The sequence below is a fragment of the Rousettus aegyptiacus genome, unplaced genomic scaffold (assembly GCF_014176215.1).
Source record: "Rousettus aegyptiacus isolate mRouAeg1 unplaced genomic scaffold, mRouAeg1.p scaffold_m13_p_1, whole genome shotgun sequence".
Taxonomy (NCBI): domain Eukaryota; kingdom Metazoa; phylum Chordata; class Mammalia; order Chiroptera; family Pteropodidae; genus Rousettus; species Rousettus aegyptiacus.
In genome coordinates this window covers 794,350-814,386 of record NW_023416284.1, presented here as the reverse complement: position 1 = coordinate 814,386, position 20,037 = coordinate 794,350, and the positions used below count along the sequence as shown (strand labels likewise).

The window sequence follows — 20,037 nt, the reverse complement described above, 5'->3', positions numbered from 1 at the left end:
ACCTGCCTGTAGCCCACAGACAGGGGCTGCCCACCATCAGGCCTGGCAAGGTTGGGGTCATCCCAGGGCCCACCTCTGGGGGCCCATAGGGCAGGAGTTCTGCAAGGGCAGGAACAGCCAAGGGTGCCTGGGCATCTGCTGCCACCAAGTGGCGGCCGGCGTTGCGGCTGGTGAGGAGCCCGAGGCCCAGGGTTTCAGCGAAGCCGCCGGGACTGCCAGCTCACTTCTTTTGCTTAACGAAGGACACCAAGTTCCTCCCTTTTGTAAGGACGCGGTGGTCGTCCTGGGGAGAGCAGCGGGGGCCACAGAGCTGACGCTGAGGCTCAGAGCGCCCCGCAGCAGGGGGCGGGCAGCTGCGCAGGCCCGGCAGCCGTGGGCGGGCTCTAACTGGAGGTGGATGCGGCGGGGGGCGGGGTGGGGGGGAGCCCCTAAGGTGACCTCCCGCCGCGCTCCTCCTTCTCCCGGCCTCCGGGGATCCCAGGCCCGGAGGGTGACGGCGGTGGGAGAGACCCGGCCGCCACCCTTCCTCAGCGGGAAAATGGCTCCTTCGGAGCGAGTCCGCCTCCCCCTGAGCCCCGCCGCTGTGGTGGCGGAAGGAAGCCCGGCCTCAGTCTCCAGAGGCTGGGGTGAGGGCACCTTCCGCTCTGATAGCGCCACAGGGGGCAGGCTACCCCACGGCCTCAGAAGCAGGCCGTGGGGTCCCTCGGGGGTCAGCTCAGGCTGGGGCGGGGGCCCGGGTCCACAGCGCACGTCCGTCGGGGGTCCGGGCGGGGACCCACCGCCAGGGTCTGGTCCAGACGCGAACCGGAACCCAGGGACGAAGGGGGGGTCTGGTCTGCGTCCGGGCGGACTGGGGGCGGGGCCTTGCTGGGGGCGGGGCGTGGGGGGGTCTGTGTCCGGGCGGACCGGGGGCGGGGCCTTGCTGGGGGCGGGGCGTGGGGGGGGGTCTGCGTCCGGGCGGACCGGGGGCGGGGCCTTGCTGGGGGCGGGGCGTGGGGGTCTGCGTCCGGGCGGACCGGGGGCGGGGCCTGTGCTGGGGCGTGGTCTGGGCGTGGCCCGAGGCGGGGTCCTAGCGGGCGGGCCCTCGCTTTCGCCTGACGCGCGCGCTGGGGACGGATGGAGGCGGCTCAGAGGTCGCGGCTGAGGCTGAGCCGCCGGAGGCCGCCCTCGCGGGGCGGGTGAGGCCGGGGGCTGGGGCTTAACGCGGATGAGGAGCGGGGCGAAGCCGGGGTGGGAGGCCCAGTGTCCCAGGCTGGGCAGTGGCCGGCGTCATAGCCCCACGTGCGTCCCGGAGCGCGCCTCGGACCCGCCCCTCCTGGACCAGACCCGCTGGGGCCCCTTCCCGCCTAGTTGTGTCCACGCCCCGCTCCGACGCCGTCCGTCCCGCCTCGCGGGCTGGCTCTCCGGCCAAGTTCTCACGCCCCGTCACGCCCGAGCAGACTGCTCTCCACGCTGGTTCCCCGCCTACTTAGTTCTTACTCCCCCACCCCGGTCGTCCCCGTCTCCCCGCTTATCCCGCCCCGCCGAGTTCTCACCCTGCCCGCTGGGTCTCCCCAGATCATTTCTCATTCACTCCCCAGTGGGTTCCCCCCAGCCCCACTGAGTGCGCACCTTCCCCCTGTGCCGCCCCAGGCCCCCGAGCTCTCGCCCTGGGTCCCTCCAGGCCGGCGACGGCGAAAGTGCGCAGCTGTGGGCCGAGCTGCAGCGCGTAGTGAGCGCGGACGGGAACCTGGACGGCGAGCTGCCGCCGCTGCCCGCTTTCCCGGGCCAGGTGCGTGCGCCGGGACCGACAGGGTGGCCTGGGGAATTTCTGGGCCAAGTGCCGCTCCATTTTGTGGCCATCTGACGACTCTGTTTTGCAGGAGCCCAGGAACAGCCCCCAGCGCGCCGCGTCCCCCGAGGTCTTCACCGTGGGACCGGAGACCTTCTACTGGACACCTTTCCCGCCGGCCCCGAGGGGAGGCTGGGACCCAAGCCGCTCATATCAGGTGCACTACGGGTCTGGTGAGCACCCAGGGTCCCGTGCCCGTTCTCTGCAGGGAGCCTGCGCGCCGGATTCCCACGGGATCCCCTGCACCCAGGAGCATCCGCCCACACCTGATCCCCACGGGATCCCCTCCACCCAGGAGCAGCCGCCGGCGGAAGGGACACAGAGTCTACGGAGCTGCCCCATGTGTCAGGCCGACTTTGCCCCAGGGTGAGTGCAGCAGTCCGGCCTCCTCTCTCCTCTGCTGCCTGGGGGCGAGCCCAGCTGCTGTTAGAAGGCTGAGAAGTGCCTGAGCTCAGCTTTGGCCTTTTAAAGTACGATTTCTTGCACAGAAAGTTGGCAAAGCCAGTGACTAAGGATCAGCCAGTGAGCTTGGGGGCCTACCTGCTGGTCTGGCCACGGTGGGGTGGCCTGCCCACAGGGGCGTTCTCTCTGGGGAGGGGACAACCTGCAGAGTACAACGGGGAAGGCCGGAGCCTCTTCTTCCCTCTGGCCCAGCCCACGCCAACATGAGGGAACCAGATGGGCTTGAGACTGCCTCCAGGGCCTGGCCAGGCTGTGGGTCCCTATGTGAATTCCTGCTTAGCACCCCAAGAACCTTCCCAGGGCTGGGTTAGAGGTTTTAAAAATAAAGACTTTGATTTGTGCCTACAGGTGTTTTCCTATTTGAAAAAATCCAATACATATCTTTATGCCTCACTTTCAGTAGGGGGATGGACTCCAATTTTCCTAATAAGTGAAACCCAAACCGCCCAGCTTTTGGGCTGGGTGGGGCACAGCTGCGGACGCAGCTGTGGGGAGCGTGGGGGTTTGTTTGCCAGGGAGGACGTCTGTCGGGTGCGATGAATGCACAGCAAGTTTTGGGAACTGCTGCGGATACCGTGTGGCCGGGAGACCATGTGTAAGTTCCGTGCGGTGTCCCTGGTCTTCCAGAAGCAGAAATGGCCCCGGAGGGTGAAGGGAAAAGATTCCAGAATTACTGTATGACTAAAAGCCCCTCGAGCCAGTCACCTGGCCTGTGGGAGGCCCCCTACCTTCCCAGCCAGGTGGGCCCTCACAGAGGGCTCTCAGCCGGGACTTCTCAGGCAGAGGTGAGCGGCCGTCTGAGGTCAGACACGAGGCCCCGCCAGTGGGTGCCGTGTCATGGGGCCCGTGTCTGGGCTGAGCCTAGACGGCACCCATTCAGCACTTCCTGCCCAGCTCCAGGCAGAGCCCAAACAGCTTGGGGTTGGGGGAGACGAGAGTGGAGGTGTGGGCGAGGTGGTCGCTGTCCCCCGGTGGGACCCGTTGCTGGGTAAAGTGGCCCACAGGAGATGCCCCGGTGGTGCCCGCTGGAGAACTGGCCAAGCGTGCCCTGATCCGGCGTTTCGGGACGGCCGTGAGCGGTGGCGACTGCTTGGCAGCCCCGACGAGGCTGCGAACGCGGAGTGAAGCCTCGTGACTCATGGCCGGAGGGAGGACCCAGGCGCCGGGGAAGCCCCCAGGTTCCCGGCATGGGCGCCCCAGTGCCTTGTCCAGTTCTGGGGAGGCATCTTTGTCCTTGGGTTGCTTGCATTTCTACACAGTCTAAGAAAAGGGTCCTGAAAATGGTGACGTTAGAAAAAAAGGCTCAGTTTTGAGCTTCTGAAGCAGCTAAATCAAGGCTTGGCGGAGTGCTTGCTTCAAAGCAGGGGCCAGCGCGGTGGGGTCCTGCTGCAAAACTCCATTACAGGTTTCTGCCCGCGAGTCCATGGGTGGGTGGGAAGGGGGGCTCCCCCAGGCCAGGTGATGCGGAGGGGCACAGGCCTGAACCCACTGGGCGCCAGCCTGAGCGGGAGCCTGAGGGCGCGTTTGTCCAGGCACGCGCGAGGTCTTGACCCAGGAACAGGTTCTGGAAAGGCCTTTCCTGGTGGGTGCGGCCCTACCTGTTTCGACCAGCCACGGAGACCTCCCTGGCTGGCGGGGCAGTCGTCTGCCCAGGACGGGCGTGGACGTGCCGCGGAGGCTCCAGCCACAGTCCCCGCACCGTGAGTGACTGTTTCTCTTCCTCACAGGCTGGCCCAGCTGGACATCGACAGCCACCTCGCCCAGTGCTTGGCGGACAGCACAGAAGACATGGTGTGGTGAGCGCCCGGCCTCGCTCCCCTCTGCTCGACACGGGAAAAAGCTGTGTATTAAAATGTGTCACTGCTTGTGTCGTGTTTGTTGAGACCAAGACGTGGACCGTCCTTTCTGCCTTGGTCACGCGCAGCAGAGACTGACCACCACTTGGACCCAGGCGCGGCAGCGAGCCGGCTCGTCTGTGCCCCGGTGACAGGCTGGGGCAGCACGTTCCCCTAAGCCCGCCGTTCCCCGCCGCATCCATTCCCCACACGTGCTTGTCCTCATGGAACAGAAGGTAAGGCGGAGGGCATCGGCGGAGGCGCCACAACCTGGGCTCAGCCTCGCTCGGCTCTCAGGGCGGGGACAATGGGACGAGAGCACCTGCCAGCCGCTGTCCCCACAGTGCTGGTCGGCCAGCGTCCAGGAGACCCCAGCTTCGGTGTCAATTCAGGCTTGACGCCCTGGTCTCTGCCATGGGCACAGCGGCCGCAGGGGGCCCAATGTGAACCCCTGAGATGAACTTGCAGAAGTCCAATATTTTCCTTTGACAAATGGCCTCCCCCAGCCCGGAAAGCATGTGGAGGGAAGCTAAGTACAAGCTACTGAGTGAAAGACGCCAGGCCGAAAAGGCCACGGCTCGTGTGATTCCAGGGACACGAGATCCTGGAAAAGGTGCGACGAAGGAGACAGTAAAAAGACCCGCGTGTGATGGAGGGGGCGGGGAGGAGGACGGGGAGCACGGAGGCAACTGTCATCAAATATTTTGTCCCAATGCAGGGGACATACAGCACCAAGGTGTGACGGGGACCCCGGGTGATGAGCTGTCCTCTGTAACTCGTGCGCCCGTGGGCGCTGACTGTGGGGAGGCCGTGCATGGGGCGCGGGCACGCGGAAAACCTGTGCCTGCCCCTCAGTTCTGCTTTGACCCTAAAACTTCCCTAAGAATAAAATGTACTTTTAAAAAATAGCTTCAAAAATCTCTGCTTCTCAGAAACACCTGCTTTTAATGAAAACAACAACAGTAAGCGTTGCCGTTAAGGTCTTTAATAGGTGTACAAGGGTGCGGACGACCTTGGCCGTGGAGGATGAGGGCAGCCACGGGAGGAGGACTGGCCGGCGTCGGGCTCCACTAATTGCGCAAAACCACGCACCCAGGTTGACCGCGTTACAGTCATGACGTCGCCAGTGTCCACCAGCCGTTTCAGGACACAGACTGTGACGAGCTGGTCACAAGTGCCGGGATTCCTGGTTCCGGGCATCGCCTCAGGACGCCCTCCACCTTTAATGTATAAAACAGAAGCCGACGGAAGTCCCTGCCTCACTGTGGCCCAGCGCCATGTGCACCCAACTGGTGGCCGGGAAGCTGTCTGGCGACGCCCCCGCTGGAGTACGTCCCCTAAGTGTGGGCACTTCGGGGCCCAGCACTGCTGAGGAAAGACGCTGTCACTGCACTTGACACGGCAGGAGGAAGGGCACCCTCCTTCCCCAGGTGACGCCAGCATTCCCAACGCTCTGCTCAGCAAGTGACCACACGGTCCTTGGATCGGACTCTGCTGCTGGACATCCCCACTGGCTGTGACACTCATGTGAGGCCCAGAGTCGGCTCTTGCATGCTGCCCTGCAGTCCTTGATCTTGGTCTTTGGGGACACATCTTGCTGGTGACACCTGGGGCCCGGGGACACTGCTTTTCTGCGGAGTCAGCAAAGCAGGCACCTCCACCCGCAGCAGGCATGTTCACTCTTCTCACTCCTGCCTGGAAGTCACCAGCCGCGCGGGGGAAGGGAGCCCCGCCCATCACCGAGGCTGGAGATGTGGTGCCACAGGCTGTGGTAGTGCCAAGGACATTTGGGGACTCGGTGTCTAAGGTGGCCTCTCCTGCACTCGGCCCAGGCTCGCACCACACCGAATGTGTTAGGGACCGAAAAAGCCATGATTTACCTCTCTCTAGAAAATCTTTTTAATTTTCTGAGCGTCAGTATTACTGACAAAAATATTTTCCAAAAATCTACTACGTAACAAGACATGGAGTAGGCACTGCGCGGTGTCTCAGAAACGCGTTTCGAGCAGGTTTAGTTTGCACCGTTTTTATTTGGCCGACGGGTGCTTTGGCAGCAACGTTTTCCGTCTCTGTCCTCCGATTCTGCTCATGCGGGTCCAGCGTGCGGGCGGGCACGGCAGCGCCCTCTGCTTCGGGGGCGCCTTCAGCGTCAGACCTCGCGGGCCACTTACATGCCCGGGAACGACAGGGGCTTTTTTGTTAAAACGGGGCGCAGTGCGCGCGGCAGGCACAGCCCCCGGCCCCGCCCGCCGCGCCTGCGCCCCGCGAGGCGGGACGGCGGCCGCGCGGAAAGAAGCAGCCCCGGGAGCCTGTACACCATCGCACGTTTATTCCTCGGGGCGTTACAGGTGACCCCTGCCGGGGCAGGCAGTCCTGTCTCTGGGAAGTGTGCACCTTCGAAATCGTGGGACGGCTTCTCCCTCGGCCGCGGTCCCCGCGGCCCCTCCGCGACGCAGGCGCGAGCCGCAAACTCCTGGGCGCGGAGCCGCCCGCGGGCCGGGCGCGCGGCTGTTCTGCTCCTGGGCGCGGCCCGCCCCGGCCGCGGTCCCAGCGGCAGCGTCCCTCCCCGGCGTGCCCGGGGGCGCCGGCCTGGCATGCATGCGCTGTGGGTAAGGACAGTTGGGGGTCGTCCGCAGACGTGTCCGCGGGGCGCCTCACACGGACTCCTCGGTGGGGAGCAGCAGCGGGTTGATGTACTCGAACCCCTCGAACTCCGACTGGTCGATCCGCTTTATGACATCCCTGTGGGCACGGGCGAGGGCTCACTACTGTGCCCCATACGCCCCATACCGCGCCCCGCACCCCGCAGACCCCCATGCCACGCCCCCCCGCAGACCCCGCGCCGCCCCGCCCACCACTTACTCGTCGTCGGGGGTCAGCTGCACCGGCTCGCTGGTGAACTGCGTGTCGAAGTTGTCCAGCCCGTAGTCGTCGGTGATCTGCGGCTGGAACGGCGGCAGCGCCTGCTTCTTCTCCAGCTGGGGGACGGCGGGAAGGCCCGTCAGCGTCGTCCGTGTCAGTGCACATGGCTACACGTGCCTCCTGGAGACGCCTGAGGTCGGGCCGGGCCACACCCGCCTGCCCACGTGGGGCCTCGTGTCCCCTCTGGGGCCCCACACGGCAAGGACGGCCCAGCCCAGCTCACACCCGCATCTGCACTTTGGGGCCCAGAGCCGTCGGGGATGCCAGTTCAGAGTGACCCTGAGAACGCCTGGGACACTGGGGACTCGTGAAGAACGGACGCAGGCTCTGCCCGTGACGCTGGTGAAGGGAACGAGGCCGTCGCAGAAACACCCGGGTCCTTCCCACATCACGCCCACCGTGTGTCAGGGACGTGGCCGGCACAACCGCCAGGCCACAGGCGGAGACACGTCCGTCTTCTGTCACCAAGGGGGTGTTGGAAAGGGGAGCGCAGAGCAGACGGGCTCCCTGCGGGCAGGGCGAGGTCACGCCGGAGCTCGTGCACACGCGTGTGCGTGCGTGTGGAAGCCTGCGAGTGACCGCGCGGCTGCCCGGCTGCGGGGCAGGAGGCGTTGCCTTCGTTCACTCTTCACTTTTCACACGCAGTTGCCCAGACGCGTGTGAAACGCTTCCTGGCGGGCAGTGGAATACGGGGCGCTTCTCACCCATTTTCCCTGCCTCGGGTCTTGGCCAGCTTCTAGGGGATGCAAGGTCAGAAGCCAGGACCGACCGCAACCACGGCAGCGGGCTGGGGGCTCGCCGGGGGCCTCCAAGCCCGCCCCGCCCCGCCCCCTCTGCTCTGGGCCCCAGCTGCACTGGCCTCTCTCAGAGAGCACGCCACCCGTCCTGCCACCCACCACCGTCACACACCACGTCACCCTTCCCTCAAAGCCGTGGACAGGAACAGTGCCACCTTGGAGCTCAGCCAAGCTGGGTGTCACCAGAAGGGGGATGCCGGAAAGGGACAAGGGGAGTCTGTGTGGTAGCTGGGGGGCTCCCGTTCTGAGGTGTGGCCTGAAGGAGGTGAGGGGGTGCAGCACACGCGGTATCGGCAGGGGCCCTATGCAGAGCGAGCTGGGGACACTGGCGGGCTCAGGGAGGACTCAGTCGGGGAGGCCGGTGCCATGTGCTGGGGTGGGAGGGACACGGAGTCAAGGTGTGACACAGCACACCTGTGTCTGACTGGACAAGGGGGCAGCGGTAACCCGAGCCAGCGTCCTGCACAGGACTGAAGAAACCTGGATGGCATACACACCTTCTTCCTCAAATCCGCCCAGGGCCGACGGGCGGGCACTGGGAGGGGCAGGCAGCGGGCAGTGAGCCCTGCTCGGTGTCGTAGGCAGGCTGGGGACAAACGTCAGACCCTAGACCTGCCGGGGACGGGGCTACCCCTGACCCTGACTGGACCCAGGACCCTGCCTTGTGGAGACCAGGGGCCTCCAACGATTTATACGCTGTTTCCAGCTGCTACCCCAGCGGCCGATGGACAGACGCCAGGCGGGGAGCAGCTGGACACCCCGACAACGGACCCACGTAGACCAGATGTGGACACGGGTCCCACAGATGGGGTCCGCCGGGCCTGCCTGTCAAGTCAGCCTTGCACTCTGTGCTCACCCAGAGGACACAGAACATTCTAGCAAAGAGCCAGGCGCCATACAGAACGCCACTGCAGGTGACAGTAACCTCCTAGAAACCCTAAAACAGAACCGTAGTCACCAGACCCAAACTGCTGACAGCTCACTGCAAATGCTCACGAGGCCAGCCGGCCCACGCGGCCACGTGCATCCTGAGGTGGCCCGGATCTCGGACGTCCGAACACCAGGACACCGCCACCGTGTGGGGCTGCGCCGGGCGGGCCGTGCTGCCGGCACCCATGAGCGAGGGGCCCTCGGACGACATGGAGAAGGGGGGCACGGGGCGAGGCCGGGGGGACTGCACCATGGGGACCCCAGCCCTCACTCTGTCAAAACACCCCCCCCCACGTCCCCTCACAGAAGAGAAGGCCCCGCAGATCCCCCCAGGCGCTGCGCTCCGGGCCCTGCGTCCCTCTCAACGCGCAGCTCCAGGCCGCCGGGCAGGTCTGCACACCTGTGACCAGCACGGCCGCCACTGGGCTGTCACGCTCTTGGAGGCCAAGGGCTGCCGCATGCCCCTTAGGCTATTTCGAAAGTTTCCACCATCTCCATGGCCCGTCAGGGCCCGCACGTGGCTCAGACGCTGTCCACAAAGGAGCGAGCCCACCGTCCACACCCACGCTGCCACGCCTCGCCCCCTTGCGGGTTAGACACGGGACCGGGGGCACGACTGGCACCCAGGCCGCACCCAAGAACAGGCTTTTCAGCAGAGATGCACTGAGTAGGTGCCACCTTCAGGGGACATGACGTTAAGGGCACAAGGGCTCTCGCCAAGGCCAATGCGCTGGCCGGAGCCTCCGGCAGTGCCCAAGCTACACTTCCTGGAACCCTAAAGCTGCAGCGCCAAGGGTCAAGGGTCGGACCAGTGTGGGCCCTGAGGGGTTCGTGGGTGCCAGGCAGGGGACGAGCCTGAAGGTGGACAGACACGTCACTAGCACAGCCTGGCGTGGCACCTCCCTCGGGGCGTGTGTGCAGAGCTGTGTGGACCAGGGTTACAAACAGCCAGGGTCCTGGCTTGCTCTGCCCTGCGCCAGCGGGACAGCGAGGGTCAAAGTCCTCCCCTGAGAGGCGCCAGTGCGCTGCGTGGGGTTCCCCGTCTCTGCCCCTAAAAGCTGCAGCGGGAAGAATGTCTCCTCCTGCCTTGAAATCGCCCTGCGGGCCTGGACACCGCGTGCGGCCAGGATGGCATGTCCTGACACTACCCTCACCCTGGCCAGGGTCCTGGGGGGCTTGGCTGCCCCTTCCCCAGAGCCCCACAAATGCCACACAAGCCGAAGTCCTGTGCATGGAAAGCGACGCTGACCAGAGGGAGCAGAGACCCTGACGTGAGCTGGAGGGGGACCTTGGTCTGCCCCAAGCGGGCCTTTCTTCCCATCGAGTTCAACATTCACTTAGTTAGTTATGGTCTTTTTTCTCAATAAAAGCATATTTTCGAGGTTGTAAGTCAGCAAGTCTGCAAACGCTGTCCTTTAACACCAGGACCTGCAGCGCTGGAGTCGCAGGGGCTCAAACATGGGCTCTCGCCACCTCAAGAGGAGACCCATGCCCCGCCCCGGGTGGCCCACCTGCGAGTCCACCCAGAACCAACGGGGCTGGCCACAGAGCAGGACCTCCGCGAGGGACCCGGGCGAGATCCCCAGCACCAAGCGCCACGCTCGAGGGCTCATCCCTGCCCGCTCTCCCCCTCACGCGTGACCTTCCCCAGGGAGGGCAGCGCCCGCCACCCCCGTCACCCCTCTGGCGGCCGTGGGGGAGGGGCAGGCTGTGTTACCAGGTCCCAGTCTATGCTGCGGAAGAATGCGTGGGACTTGATGTCGGAGAATCCGGTCTGCGGCCGGCAGCCGAGCCTCTCTTTGGGGTCCTAGGGATCAGTGTTCAACGAGGACAAGTCAGCAGGGAGCGCGCCTGCCTCCCCAGATTTGAAGGGCCTTGAGGCGAGGCTCAGACCTTCCCTTGCCGACACCCTCCCCCAGCGAGCTTCCTCATTCCACGACCCTTGGGCATGTTCTGGTCCTTCCCTTTGTTAATGTGAATAAAAACCCCCATCTTTGTGAAGACACCAGCCTCCTGCTTGGGGTGTCCCAGAGTGACCCTGAAAATGACTGACTGGGCCAGGCCGCCGCGGCGGCTGCGGGCGTACCTTGTTTAAAAATCCTTTCAAGACGTGGGAGGCTTTGACCGACAGGAACCTCGGGATCCGGATGGGCTTCTCCAGGATAACTGCAGAGATCGAGGTCCTGGTGAGAAGCCGCGTCCCCCGTGGAGCTCCCTGTGCCTGCTCTGCCCGGCAGCGAGGGCGCCACACCCGGGGCAGGGCCCTGGGCAGCGGGTGTGAGCAGGAGCCCAGTCCGGGGAGAGCTCTGGGGGTCTGGACCCCTCCGGCAGCCCCATGTACACGGCGCCTCTGCACATGGCCACCAGAGGGCGTCACGGGGACAGCCCAGGGGCGGCCTTCCCTGCTTGCAGCTGGAGCTCTAAGGAGGCTGGAAGGAGGCCACGCATCCCCGCCCCCCGCCCAGCCACACCGGCACCTTGGAACAGGTAGTCCTCGGTGTTCATGTCGGGGTTGTCGGTGATGATGTCGAAGGGGGAGCGCCCGGCCATCATCTCGAACATCAGGACGCCCAGCGCCCACCAGTCCACGCTGAACCCTGGATGGAGACAGGTTGTTAGGGCGTGTCCAGTCACGGGGCAGTAGAACGGTAGGTGACGGTTTGCGTTTCTTTGACCTGCACTGAGGCTGGGTGTCCCCAACCCCGCCTGGTGGTCTGGGGGCGCTGGTCTTTTTCTTAAGCAGTTGCAAAGCTGTTTCACATCAAAGCCGTGAACCCACCACCTGGCACTGGGCACTGAGCCAGTTTCTCAGCCTGTCACCTGGCCTTTAAATCCTGCATGTGGCACTTTCGACCATAGACACAGAAAACTGAGTTAATCTGCCAGACAACTGTCATTTTTCGTCTTTTATCTACCTAAGCTTGAAAAAGCTCTCTACAGTGGCAAGGACACGCTCCTACACTTTTTTCTACATCTGTTGTTGTGGTTTGAGGCTCCAACACAGCTGACCTGTCGGGAACACGGCTGGGCTCAGGGACTGTCACCTCCAGCACACGGGATCGCCGTGCCAGGCCTGTCCAGCCTCTCGGGTCCAGCGATCTGCTGTCTGTCCTGCTCTGGCTGCTAAGTGACGTCAGTCGTGTGGCCTCCCTGGGCCCCAGGTATCTGAGGAACGGGCCGCCCTGCGGCCCATTTTAACGGCAAGGATAATGCTTAGAAGCATCTGATGGCACATTTGTGACGCGCTTCACTGCCAGCGTCAGGACACAAGTGGTGGGGTGTGCCACACACACCCCGTACGATCTCATTCCTGTTCACGCTCAGGGCAAGAGGGACAGACCGCATGGCAGGGGATGGCCGCCAGGCGGCAGCCACTGACTCGGGACACCCTGGCCTGGTTTGCCTTCGCTCCTTCCCAAGCCCTTTGCTAAGAGGAACCCTGCCCGGTGTCCTCCACCGGCGACACTCGTGTGGACACGTGGAGTGACAGAAGGGGCCGCACGGGCTCAAACACAGCTGGAGGCCAGACGGTGACATGGGGCTGGGAACAAAGTAAGGGGTGAGCATTTCGGGTGTCATTTGGTCAATTAGGCCCCTCTCCCTGGCCGCTGGGCCAGCACCCTCCCCCCCACCCCCGCCTGCTGTGAGAACACTTCCGGGTCGGGGTCAACCTCACCACACCCGGCCGCCCACTCACCGTACTCCTCCCCCCGCAGGATTTCCGGGGCGATGTAGTTTGGGGTTCCGCAGAAAGTGCTCGTCGTGTCACCGGGGCCCAGGCCTTCCTGTGGGGACAAAGTCAGTTACCAGGAGGGAGGACGACCTCCAGATGTGAAGATGCCAGGGGCAGCTGTGCCTCAGAGAAGTCCACTTAGGACAGCTGAGGCAGGAGGTGCCAGGGCCTGGTCACCCCGGAGCCAGGGCGGCCGAGGGGTCAGCATCTGGGAGACCCAGTGGGACAAGCCGGTCGAGGTGCCGTGGGGACCACAGCTGGGGGGCCGCTCGCCTTGCACATGCCGTAGTCTGTCAACTTGATGTGGCCGTCGGCGTCCAGCAGCACGTTGTCCAGCTTCAGGTCCCGGTAGATGATCCCTCTCTCGTGCAGGAAGTTGAGGGCGACGCAGATCTCGGCGGCGTAGAATCTGGGGGAGGGAGGGGACATCCCGCGGTCAGCAGAGAGCCCCGCACGAGCCTGGCCGAGAGGCCTGCGCACATGCCACAGAGGTGGAGGGGACTGCCACCGACCCCCGCTCTCGCATCAGACGTCTCCGTGTCCTCTCGGATGAGCGCGTGGAGCGGCAAGGCCACGAAAGATGCTCAGCATCCCAGTCGTTAGGGGACGCCAAGCAAAGCCCCAGGGGGCGCCACCTCACAACACAGGGGCCACCTCACAGCTCAGGAGCCACCTCACAGCACAGGGGCCGGCACCTCACAGCACAGGGGCCACCTCACAGCACAGCGGGCGCTGCCTCACAGCTCAGGGGCCACCTCACAGCACAGGGGGTGCCTCACAGCTCAGGGGGCGCTGCCTCACAGCTCAGGGGGCGCTGCCTCACAGCTCAGGGGCCACCTCACAGCACAGAGACCACCTCACAGCACAGGGGGTGCCTCACAGCTCAGGGACCACCTGACAGCACAGGGGGCACCACCTCACAGCACAGGGGGCGCCACCTCACAGCTCAGGGGCCACCTCACAGCACAGGGGCCGCCTCACAGCTCAGGGGGCGCCGCCTCACAGCTCAGGGGCCACCTCACAGCACAGGGGCCGCCTCACAGCACAGGGGGCGCTGCCTCACAGCTCAGGGGGCGCTGCCTCACAGCACAGGGGCCACCTCACAGCACAGGGGCCACCTCACAGCACAGGGGCCACCTCACAGCTCAGGGGCCACCTCACAGCACAGGGGCCACCTCACAGCACAGGGGGCGCCTCACAGCACAGCGGGCGCTGCCTCACAGCTCAGGGGCCACCTCACAGCACAGGGGCCACCTCACAGCACAGGGGGCGCCTCACAGCTCAGGGGGCGCTGCCTCACAGCTCAGGGGCCACCTCACAGCACAGAGACCACCTCATAGCACAGGGGGTGCCTCACAGCTCAGGGACCACCTGACAGCACAGGGGGCACCACCTCACAGCACAGGGGGCGCCACCTCACAGCTCAGGGGCCACCTCACAGCACAGGGGCCGCCTCACAGCTCAGGGGGCGCCGCCTCACAGCTCAGGGGCCACCTCACAGCACAGGGGCCGCCTCACAGCACAGGGGGTGCTGCCTCACAGCTCAGGGGGCGCTGCCTCACAGCACAGGGGCCACCTCACAGCACAGGGGGCGCCACCTCACAGCTCAGGGGGCGCCGCCTCACAGCTCAGGGGCCACCATCGCACAGAGGAGACGCAGTGCTGAGGACATGGAGACCCTGGAGCCCTGTGCGCCGCTGGCGGGCGTGTAAAATGATGCGGCCTCTGTGGACGCAGCCTGGAGGGTCCTCCGAAAATGAAACAGGATAACCGCGGGGTCCAGCAAGCCCGCTCTGGGATGTCCTCGAAAAAACCGAACGCACCGTTTCCAAGAGACACTGGAGCCCGTGGGCCCAGCAGCCACAGCGGCCACGAGGCGCAAGCCCCGGGGTGCATCTAAGCGCAGAGCGCCGAGCACAGCAGCTCCATCCCCGCGGCGGAATGTCACTCAGCCCCCCAAAGGAAGGGCGTCCTGACGCCCGGCAGAGCGTGGACGGGCCTGGAGGGCAGTGTGCTGAGTAAAGCAAGCCGGTCACAGAAGGACAGGTACCGCGCGACTCCACGCACGGGAGGCCCTGGCAGGAGTCGGGGCCACAGTGACAGAGGCGGGGGGGAGGGGGCGCCGCGCTGGGGGAGGGGAGCGAGTGTCAGGGAAGATGGAACGTCCTGCAGACGGGGTGGCGACGGCTGCAGGACCCCGCGAGTGTGCTCAGTGCCGCCGAGTCACGGCGGCCAACACGGCGGGCTCGTGTTGTTGACTTCATCACAGCCAGAAGCAGAGCCCGGGACTGCGAGCGCGGGGTGCGCGCCTCTTGATTTATTACCTGCCTTCTCCCCAAAAGCATCTCGGGCGACTCATGAAGCTGCATGGAATTTTTTCCAAGTGAGGAAATGAGGAAAAGGGAAAACTGCGGAAAACAGGAAAGGGCGGGGGAGTGGAGAGAAACGCCCCCTGGCCGCGCAGGCCCGGGCGGGACGGGGCAGCCAGGCCGATGGCCGAGGGGAAGGAAGAGCTGAGCACCCCTCTGCCACCTGAGAAGGAGTGCCGGGCTCTAGGGCTCGGAGGACCCTCCTAAGTGCCTCCTGAGCGGGGTACGCGTTCCCCCCACACTTGGCTGCCGGCCCCCTGAGGACGGTCCCCTGCCCGCCTGGCCGGCACCCACCTGGCATGCTCCTCCGGAAGCTTCCTCTGTCTCTGCATGTGGAACATGAGGTCCCCGCCGTTGACGTACTCTATGACCAGGAACAGCCTGGGCAGGAGAGAGGGCGACAGAGGCTGAGATCACAGGCGGCCAGTCTCACGTGAGACATGCTCGGCACAAAGAAGCCGTGACCCAGAACCTTCCCAGGAGTTGCTCTGGCCAGTGGCTGCCACGTCACCTCTCCTGAGTGGCCAAAGAAAGAGGCGACCTGGGTCGCCCCGAGGTCGGCTGAGAAAGCGGCCCACACTGAACGGGAGGCCATGGCCGAGGTGGAGCTCTGTGCACGCCATCGAGGAGTCGCCCTGGCGACGCCCGAGACCCCGCCGTCGGCCCGGTCCTGACCCCGACCTAGTAGGACTCCGCAGCTTTCGTCCACTCACTGGCTCCCTCCAGCTATCCGGTCTCCCAGGGGCGCCATGCCCGCCTCAGGGCAAAAGGCCCCCTGGGGGGGGCGGCCCCTCCAGGGAGCAGAGGCCTGGAAGGCGTGTGGGAGGCAGGGCGGGTGCAGAGCTGCAGGGGCACCCTGGAGGCTGGGTGGAGGACCGGCTCGGGTGTTGGAGGAAACGCCAGGAGAGCAGGTGGCCAGGTGACAGCATGGGCCGTGATGGGGACAATGAAGTCCAGTGAATGACCCCTCTGGCTGCGGAGTGGAGATTTACCCCAGGGAGGGGACAGTGGGCGGGTGGGGAGTGACGGGGGTGCCCTGTCACCAGGTGAGATGCAGATGGCTTGGGCCTGGGGTAGGGTGGAGAGGGGGACGGAGGCAGCGCCCGGGAAGGCTGCCAGCGGGCGGGACGCAGGGACGAGGGACGTGGCGGGACTCCAGACGGAGAGTGGTCACTGGGCCCAGGCTGTCGCCAGCGCAGGGATGACTCGGAGCAGCAGGCCAGGGTGGGTCCACCGTGAGCACTGAGGCCAGGCGGGCACTGCCATGACCCCGGATATAAAGACCTGAGAGCCGACAGCGTGGTCAAATGCGCACAGGGCGCTGCAGCCTCCAAACAGCCACCCGAGGGTGCTTTCTGGGTGGGTGTCTCTCGCATCTAATAAGATTCCATTTTCAAAACTGAATTCCACTCAACTTTCTAGAAATACCCTGTCGAGGGCAGGGCTGGCAGGAAGAGGTGTCACCCCAACAGGGCGCCCCCCAGGAAAAACACCTCAGGGCCCTGGCCACACATGTTGGCATTCGTGATGACAGAGGCTTTCACAACGGGGACACGAGCAATGCCACGTCCGGAGAAAAGAAAGAAAAGAAATGCACGGATTCTGGAAAAAATAAAAATAAAACCCCCACTGCTGCGGTGCCTCAGGGGCTGACGAATCTGAGGAGACACTTAAAAACCGGAAAAAGCAGGACCCAAGTCCGTCCTGGGCAGTTCGCAGAGGGCCGCTTCTTTACGGGTGGACGTGCACACAGGCCAGCTGGACTGGCTGTCGCCTGCGGTCCTAGGTCCCAGGTCACTTGCTGATGAGGAATGAATTTAGCCTGCAGCACAGGGCGCGGTTCGCAGGTGACCCTCAGTGCTGCTTCTGACGCCTGCCCCGAGCGAAACTCCACCGCTGTCAGGAGCTGAGTCACTCTGACGGTGACGCCCCGGGTGACAGACGAGCTGCTGCCACTAAGCTTCCTAACGTCCGCTCCCGCTGCTCGTGCTGTCCCCCACACGCGACTCCACACCTGGCTCTTCCGTCTCGGGCCTTGGCGGCCTCTGGTGGCGGCTGGCAAAGGCCCGCACCAAGGCTCGCTGTGGCACTCACTGCCTGGCACGCCCCTTCACCACGGCCCGGCGGAGGCCTGGGACTGGCTCCCCCGGTCTGTGCGTACGCCCCGCCAGGAGGGAGCAGCAGCAGTCCCTGGGGTCGGGACAGCAGACGACGTTTCCTCAGTACTTAATGGGCCCAAAACAGTAAAAACCGGCAAAATAGCCTTTTCTATATTCTACGGATGGAGAAACTGAGGCACCAGAAGGTTGGATAACTTTCCCAGGGTCACAGTTACTGTCTACTGACATTGGATGAGCTGGTGAACCCCGAACCCACGCTGGGCAGCCCCATTCCCAGTCAGGTCCCCACGTCTGAGGCAGCCCCCCCCAACACGGCTGCCCGAGGCGGGGGGGCGGCGGGCTGGAAACAAGGAGCCGTCCCAGGAGAGATGCCTGGGGACAGGATGAGTGTCCAGACGCCTGAGGGATGGTGGGGAGGGGGCTGGTGCCCGAAGGGCACAATCGGAGGACAGGGGCTCCTTGTTCCCAAGCGAACACGCCGCGGGCTCACGGGTCACGACCCAGACTGACTCGCGATGCTGGACTCACGAAGATCGGAGCCCTGCAGAGGTGCCCGGGAGGACGGGCTTCAGAGCCAGGCCACCGCAGGGGTGCGCGCTGCCCGGGACACGCACGGGGCCAGGCCGGCCTTGGATCCCCCACGGGGCGCAGACACCAGGACATGTCCCACGAGACACCCGAGTGAGTGCGGCGGGGCTCTGCTAAGCTGGGGCTTGAGCGTTACGGAGGGGAGCACGGGACGGGGGGCAGGCCCCACGCCCTCCCGAGCCGGATGGTGACACCGAGCAAACGAGGGGAGCCCAGGACCACAGAGCAGCCGCAGAAGGACGAGGGCGAGCATGTGCTCACGCGGAGGACGTAAACGGGGTGACGCTGACCAGAGCTGGGGGGCAGGGCAGGGGTGGACACCTGAGACGCCCCAGGCCCTGCGCACTCGGCCAAGAGATCCTTCTGCTACAGCTTAGAAGGTTCCAGAGAATAAAGAAATAGGAAAAATTAAAAACCCAATAAAGACTGAACTGGGATGGGAAAGGACAGGTCAATCAAACGTCAGTATCGGTGAAAAAATCCTAAATAAAACATCGGCAACTTGAATTCAAGAGCACACTGACAGAACGACCCTCGGCCCGGGCACCGTCTCCCCGGGGGGGTTCAAGGGCAGCTCGGCACCAGGAAGCAGGCTGTGAGAATAAGTCCATCATCACTCATCGTACGATGACGATGTAATTCATCACTCACAAGTGAAACTCGTGACAACCACCTCCACCTTCGAGAAAGCGCAAGTGTTCTCCCTGGACGGTGACGCGGGAACGGACGTGAACTTCTTTAAGACAAACGTCAACGCCCCGGGTCAGCTCCTGCCCGCCCTCGCCCACTCATCCACAGCCTCCTCCCAGCTGCACTTCCCCGGCTCCCTGGCCAGGGGACGGCTCTGCAGCGACCTGCCGGGGGTCCGGGAATCGGGGGGCGGTCCCCGTGTTCGACGGCTCGGGCAGAGGCAGCGCCTCCTTGGCCTCCAGCCCTGGCGGACCCTGTGCGGTGACCTCAGGTGGAGGCCCTGGTCTCCGCTGCTCCCCGCTCCCCCAACGCCCCCGGCCCTGCAGCAGCAGAGGCCGGCACCCTCTGTCCGAGGCAGGTGCAGTGGCGTGGTCCCGCCGTCCCGGCACACGGCAGCCGGGCTGCGTGTGCTGTGCAAACAGCAGGAGACCCCCCCCCCCCCAGGGAACAGGCTTGCCCCCCATCACGTCACCCCAACTGAGGCAGGCACTGGCCAATGTCGTTACCCAGAGGCAGAAATGGACAGAGGCGTCCACTGGGACGGAAGGGGTAACAGCGCTCCTATTTACAGGTGTTATCAGTGTGGACCCCCAAACCCAAGAAAACCGCCCGAAAATCACTGTGGAAAGAGAATGCGGGAGGCGGTGGGCGCGAGTTGACGTGCGGACAGCTCGCCGCCCGTCGCCGGATGTTATCGTGGTGCGAAACCTCGTGAATGACAGAAAGATGAAGACTCAGGACGAGAACTAAGCGGAGGTGGGAATACCGCACGGAGGGAACGACTCGGTCTCCCCAAAGAGGACGTGAGCAAGCGGGAAGGTGGCCGCGAGCCCGGGCGGGCGGCTGCGACATCACCGAGGCGGTGTGTTCCCGCGGGCGATCCTTAACGCAGCCCCACGGAGAGGCCGGTTTCTTTCTCTCTCCGGAGTGAGACAGACGGATTCTAACGTCCATATGGGAAAATAAACAGCAAAAAAACCCCAAAACAAACAAAAACCAGCAACCCAGAAGCGCCCACGAGACGCCAGCACGGCTGGTTCCTCCCGGGCATCGGGGCTGTGCTCCGCGGCGAGCTCCTGCGTTGCTCTTTCCTGCGTTTTAAAATTGTGTGAAGTTTGAATATAAAAAAAGCTGTTATTCCACATGGTTGGCGCTATCATTTAACCGCTGGCAACAGCGCGATCTCAGGTCTGGTCTGACAGTGACCTTGACACAAGGACCCCCGGCTTCATCTGGGCCCCCATGCCCACCTGGAGCGAGGCTGTCCTGGGCAGGGACACGGCCCGCACTCAGGCACTTCCGTCCCCAGTAGCCGCCCGCCTCGCCTGACTTGTCCCCTGGTCCTGAAGCGTCCAGTCACTTCCAGCTTAGGAAGAAACACTGACCACGGCCACTTCTGCTGTGTGGTCTGCGACGGCAGGACGTGTACCACGTCTGCGGACGAAGGCTGCCACATCCCAGGTCCCTTGCTGTCCAGGCTTTGGGACAACTCGGCTACATAAAGGCTGTCAGCCTACTACCCGTGACGGGGAACAACACAAACCCCGACACCTCCCAAATGCCCGATGGGAGAACTGCCTCCCGTGACGCCCTCGCTGCCGGCAGCCCGCTGGCCGGGGGGTCCTGCTCCGAACCCCAGGGGCTGTGGTCGCGTTTTGCCCCTTTCAGGTGACCCAGATGAAGAGCGAGTAAGCTGAGCCGGCACCATCGACAGAACAAAGGCTGAAGTGACTCTCCCTGCCCCCCCCACCCCCCCGCCG

At 64.5% G+C, this 20,037-nt stretch overlaps 2 protein-coding genes across 5 annotated transcripts in view; one reads left to right on the top strand and one right to left on the bottom strand.

The window, feature by feature from the left end:
* Positions 1-1,056: 1,056 nt before the first annotated feature.
* FAAP20 (FA core complex associated protein 20) lies at positions 1,057-5,027 on the top strand. Its single transcript, XM_036227729.1, has 4 exons — positions 1,057-1,178; positions 1,633-1,771; positions 1,863-2,197; positions 4,021-5,027. The coding sequence occupies exons 1-4, from the start codon at positions 1,117-1,119 to the stop codon at positions 4,091-4,093; spliced, it is 609 nt and encodes a 202-aa protein (XP_036083622.1). The 5' UTR covers positions 1,057-1,116; the 3' UTR covers positions 4,094-5,027.
* A 1,408-nt stretch (positions 5,028-6,435) lies between these two features.
* PRKCZ (protein kinase C zeta) overlaps positions 6,436-20,037 on the bottom strand; it is a 71,151-nt gene continuing 57,549 nt past the window's right edge. For all 4 annotated transcript variants that reach the window (XM_036227710.1, XM_036227703.1, XM_036227715.1 and 1 more), the window contains 8 exons: positions 15,174-15,260; positions 12,784-12,919; positions 12,475-12,562; positions 11,255-11,374; positions 10,864-10,943; positions 10,495-10,584; positions 6,991-7,106; positions 6,436-6,870 (listed from right to left, as the gene is read on the bottom strand). In XM_036227710.1, the coding sequence (XP_036083603.1) occupies positions 6,783-6,870; positions 6,991-7,106; positions 10,495-10,584; positions 10,864-10,943; positions 11,255-11,374; positions 12,475-12,562; positions 12,784-12,919; positions 15,174-15,260 (805 nt within the window). In that variant the 3' untranslated portion in view covers positions 6,436-6,782. The remainder of the gene's footprint in view (positions 6,871-6,990; positions 7,107-10,494; positions 10,585-10,863; positions 10,944-11,254; positions 11,375-12,474; positions 12,563-12,783; positions 12,920-15,173; positions 15,261-20,037) is intronic.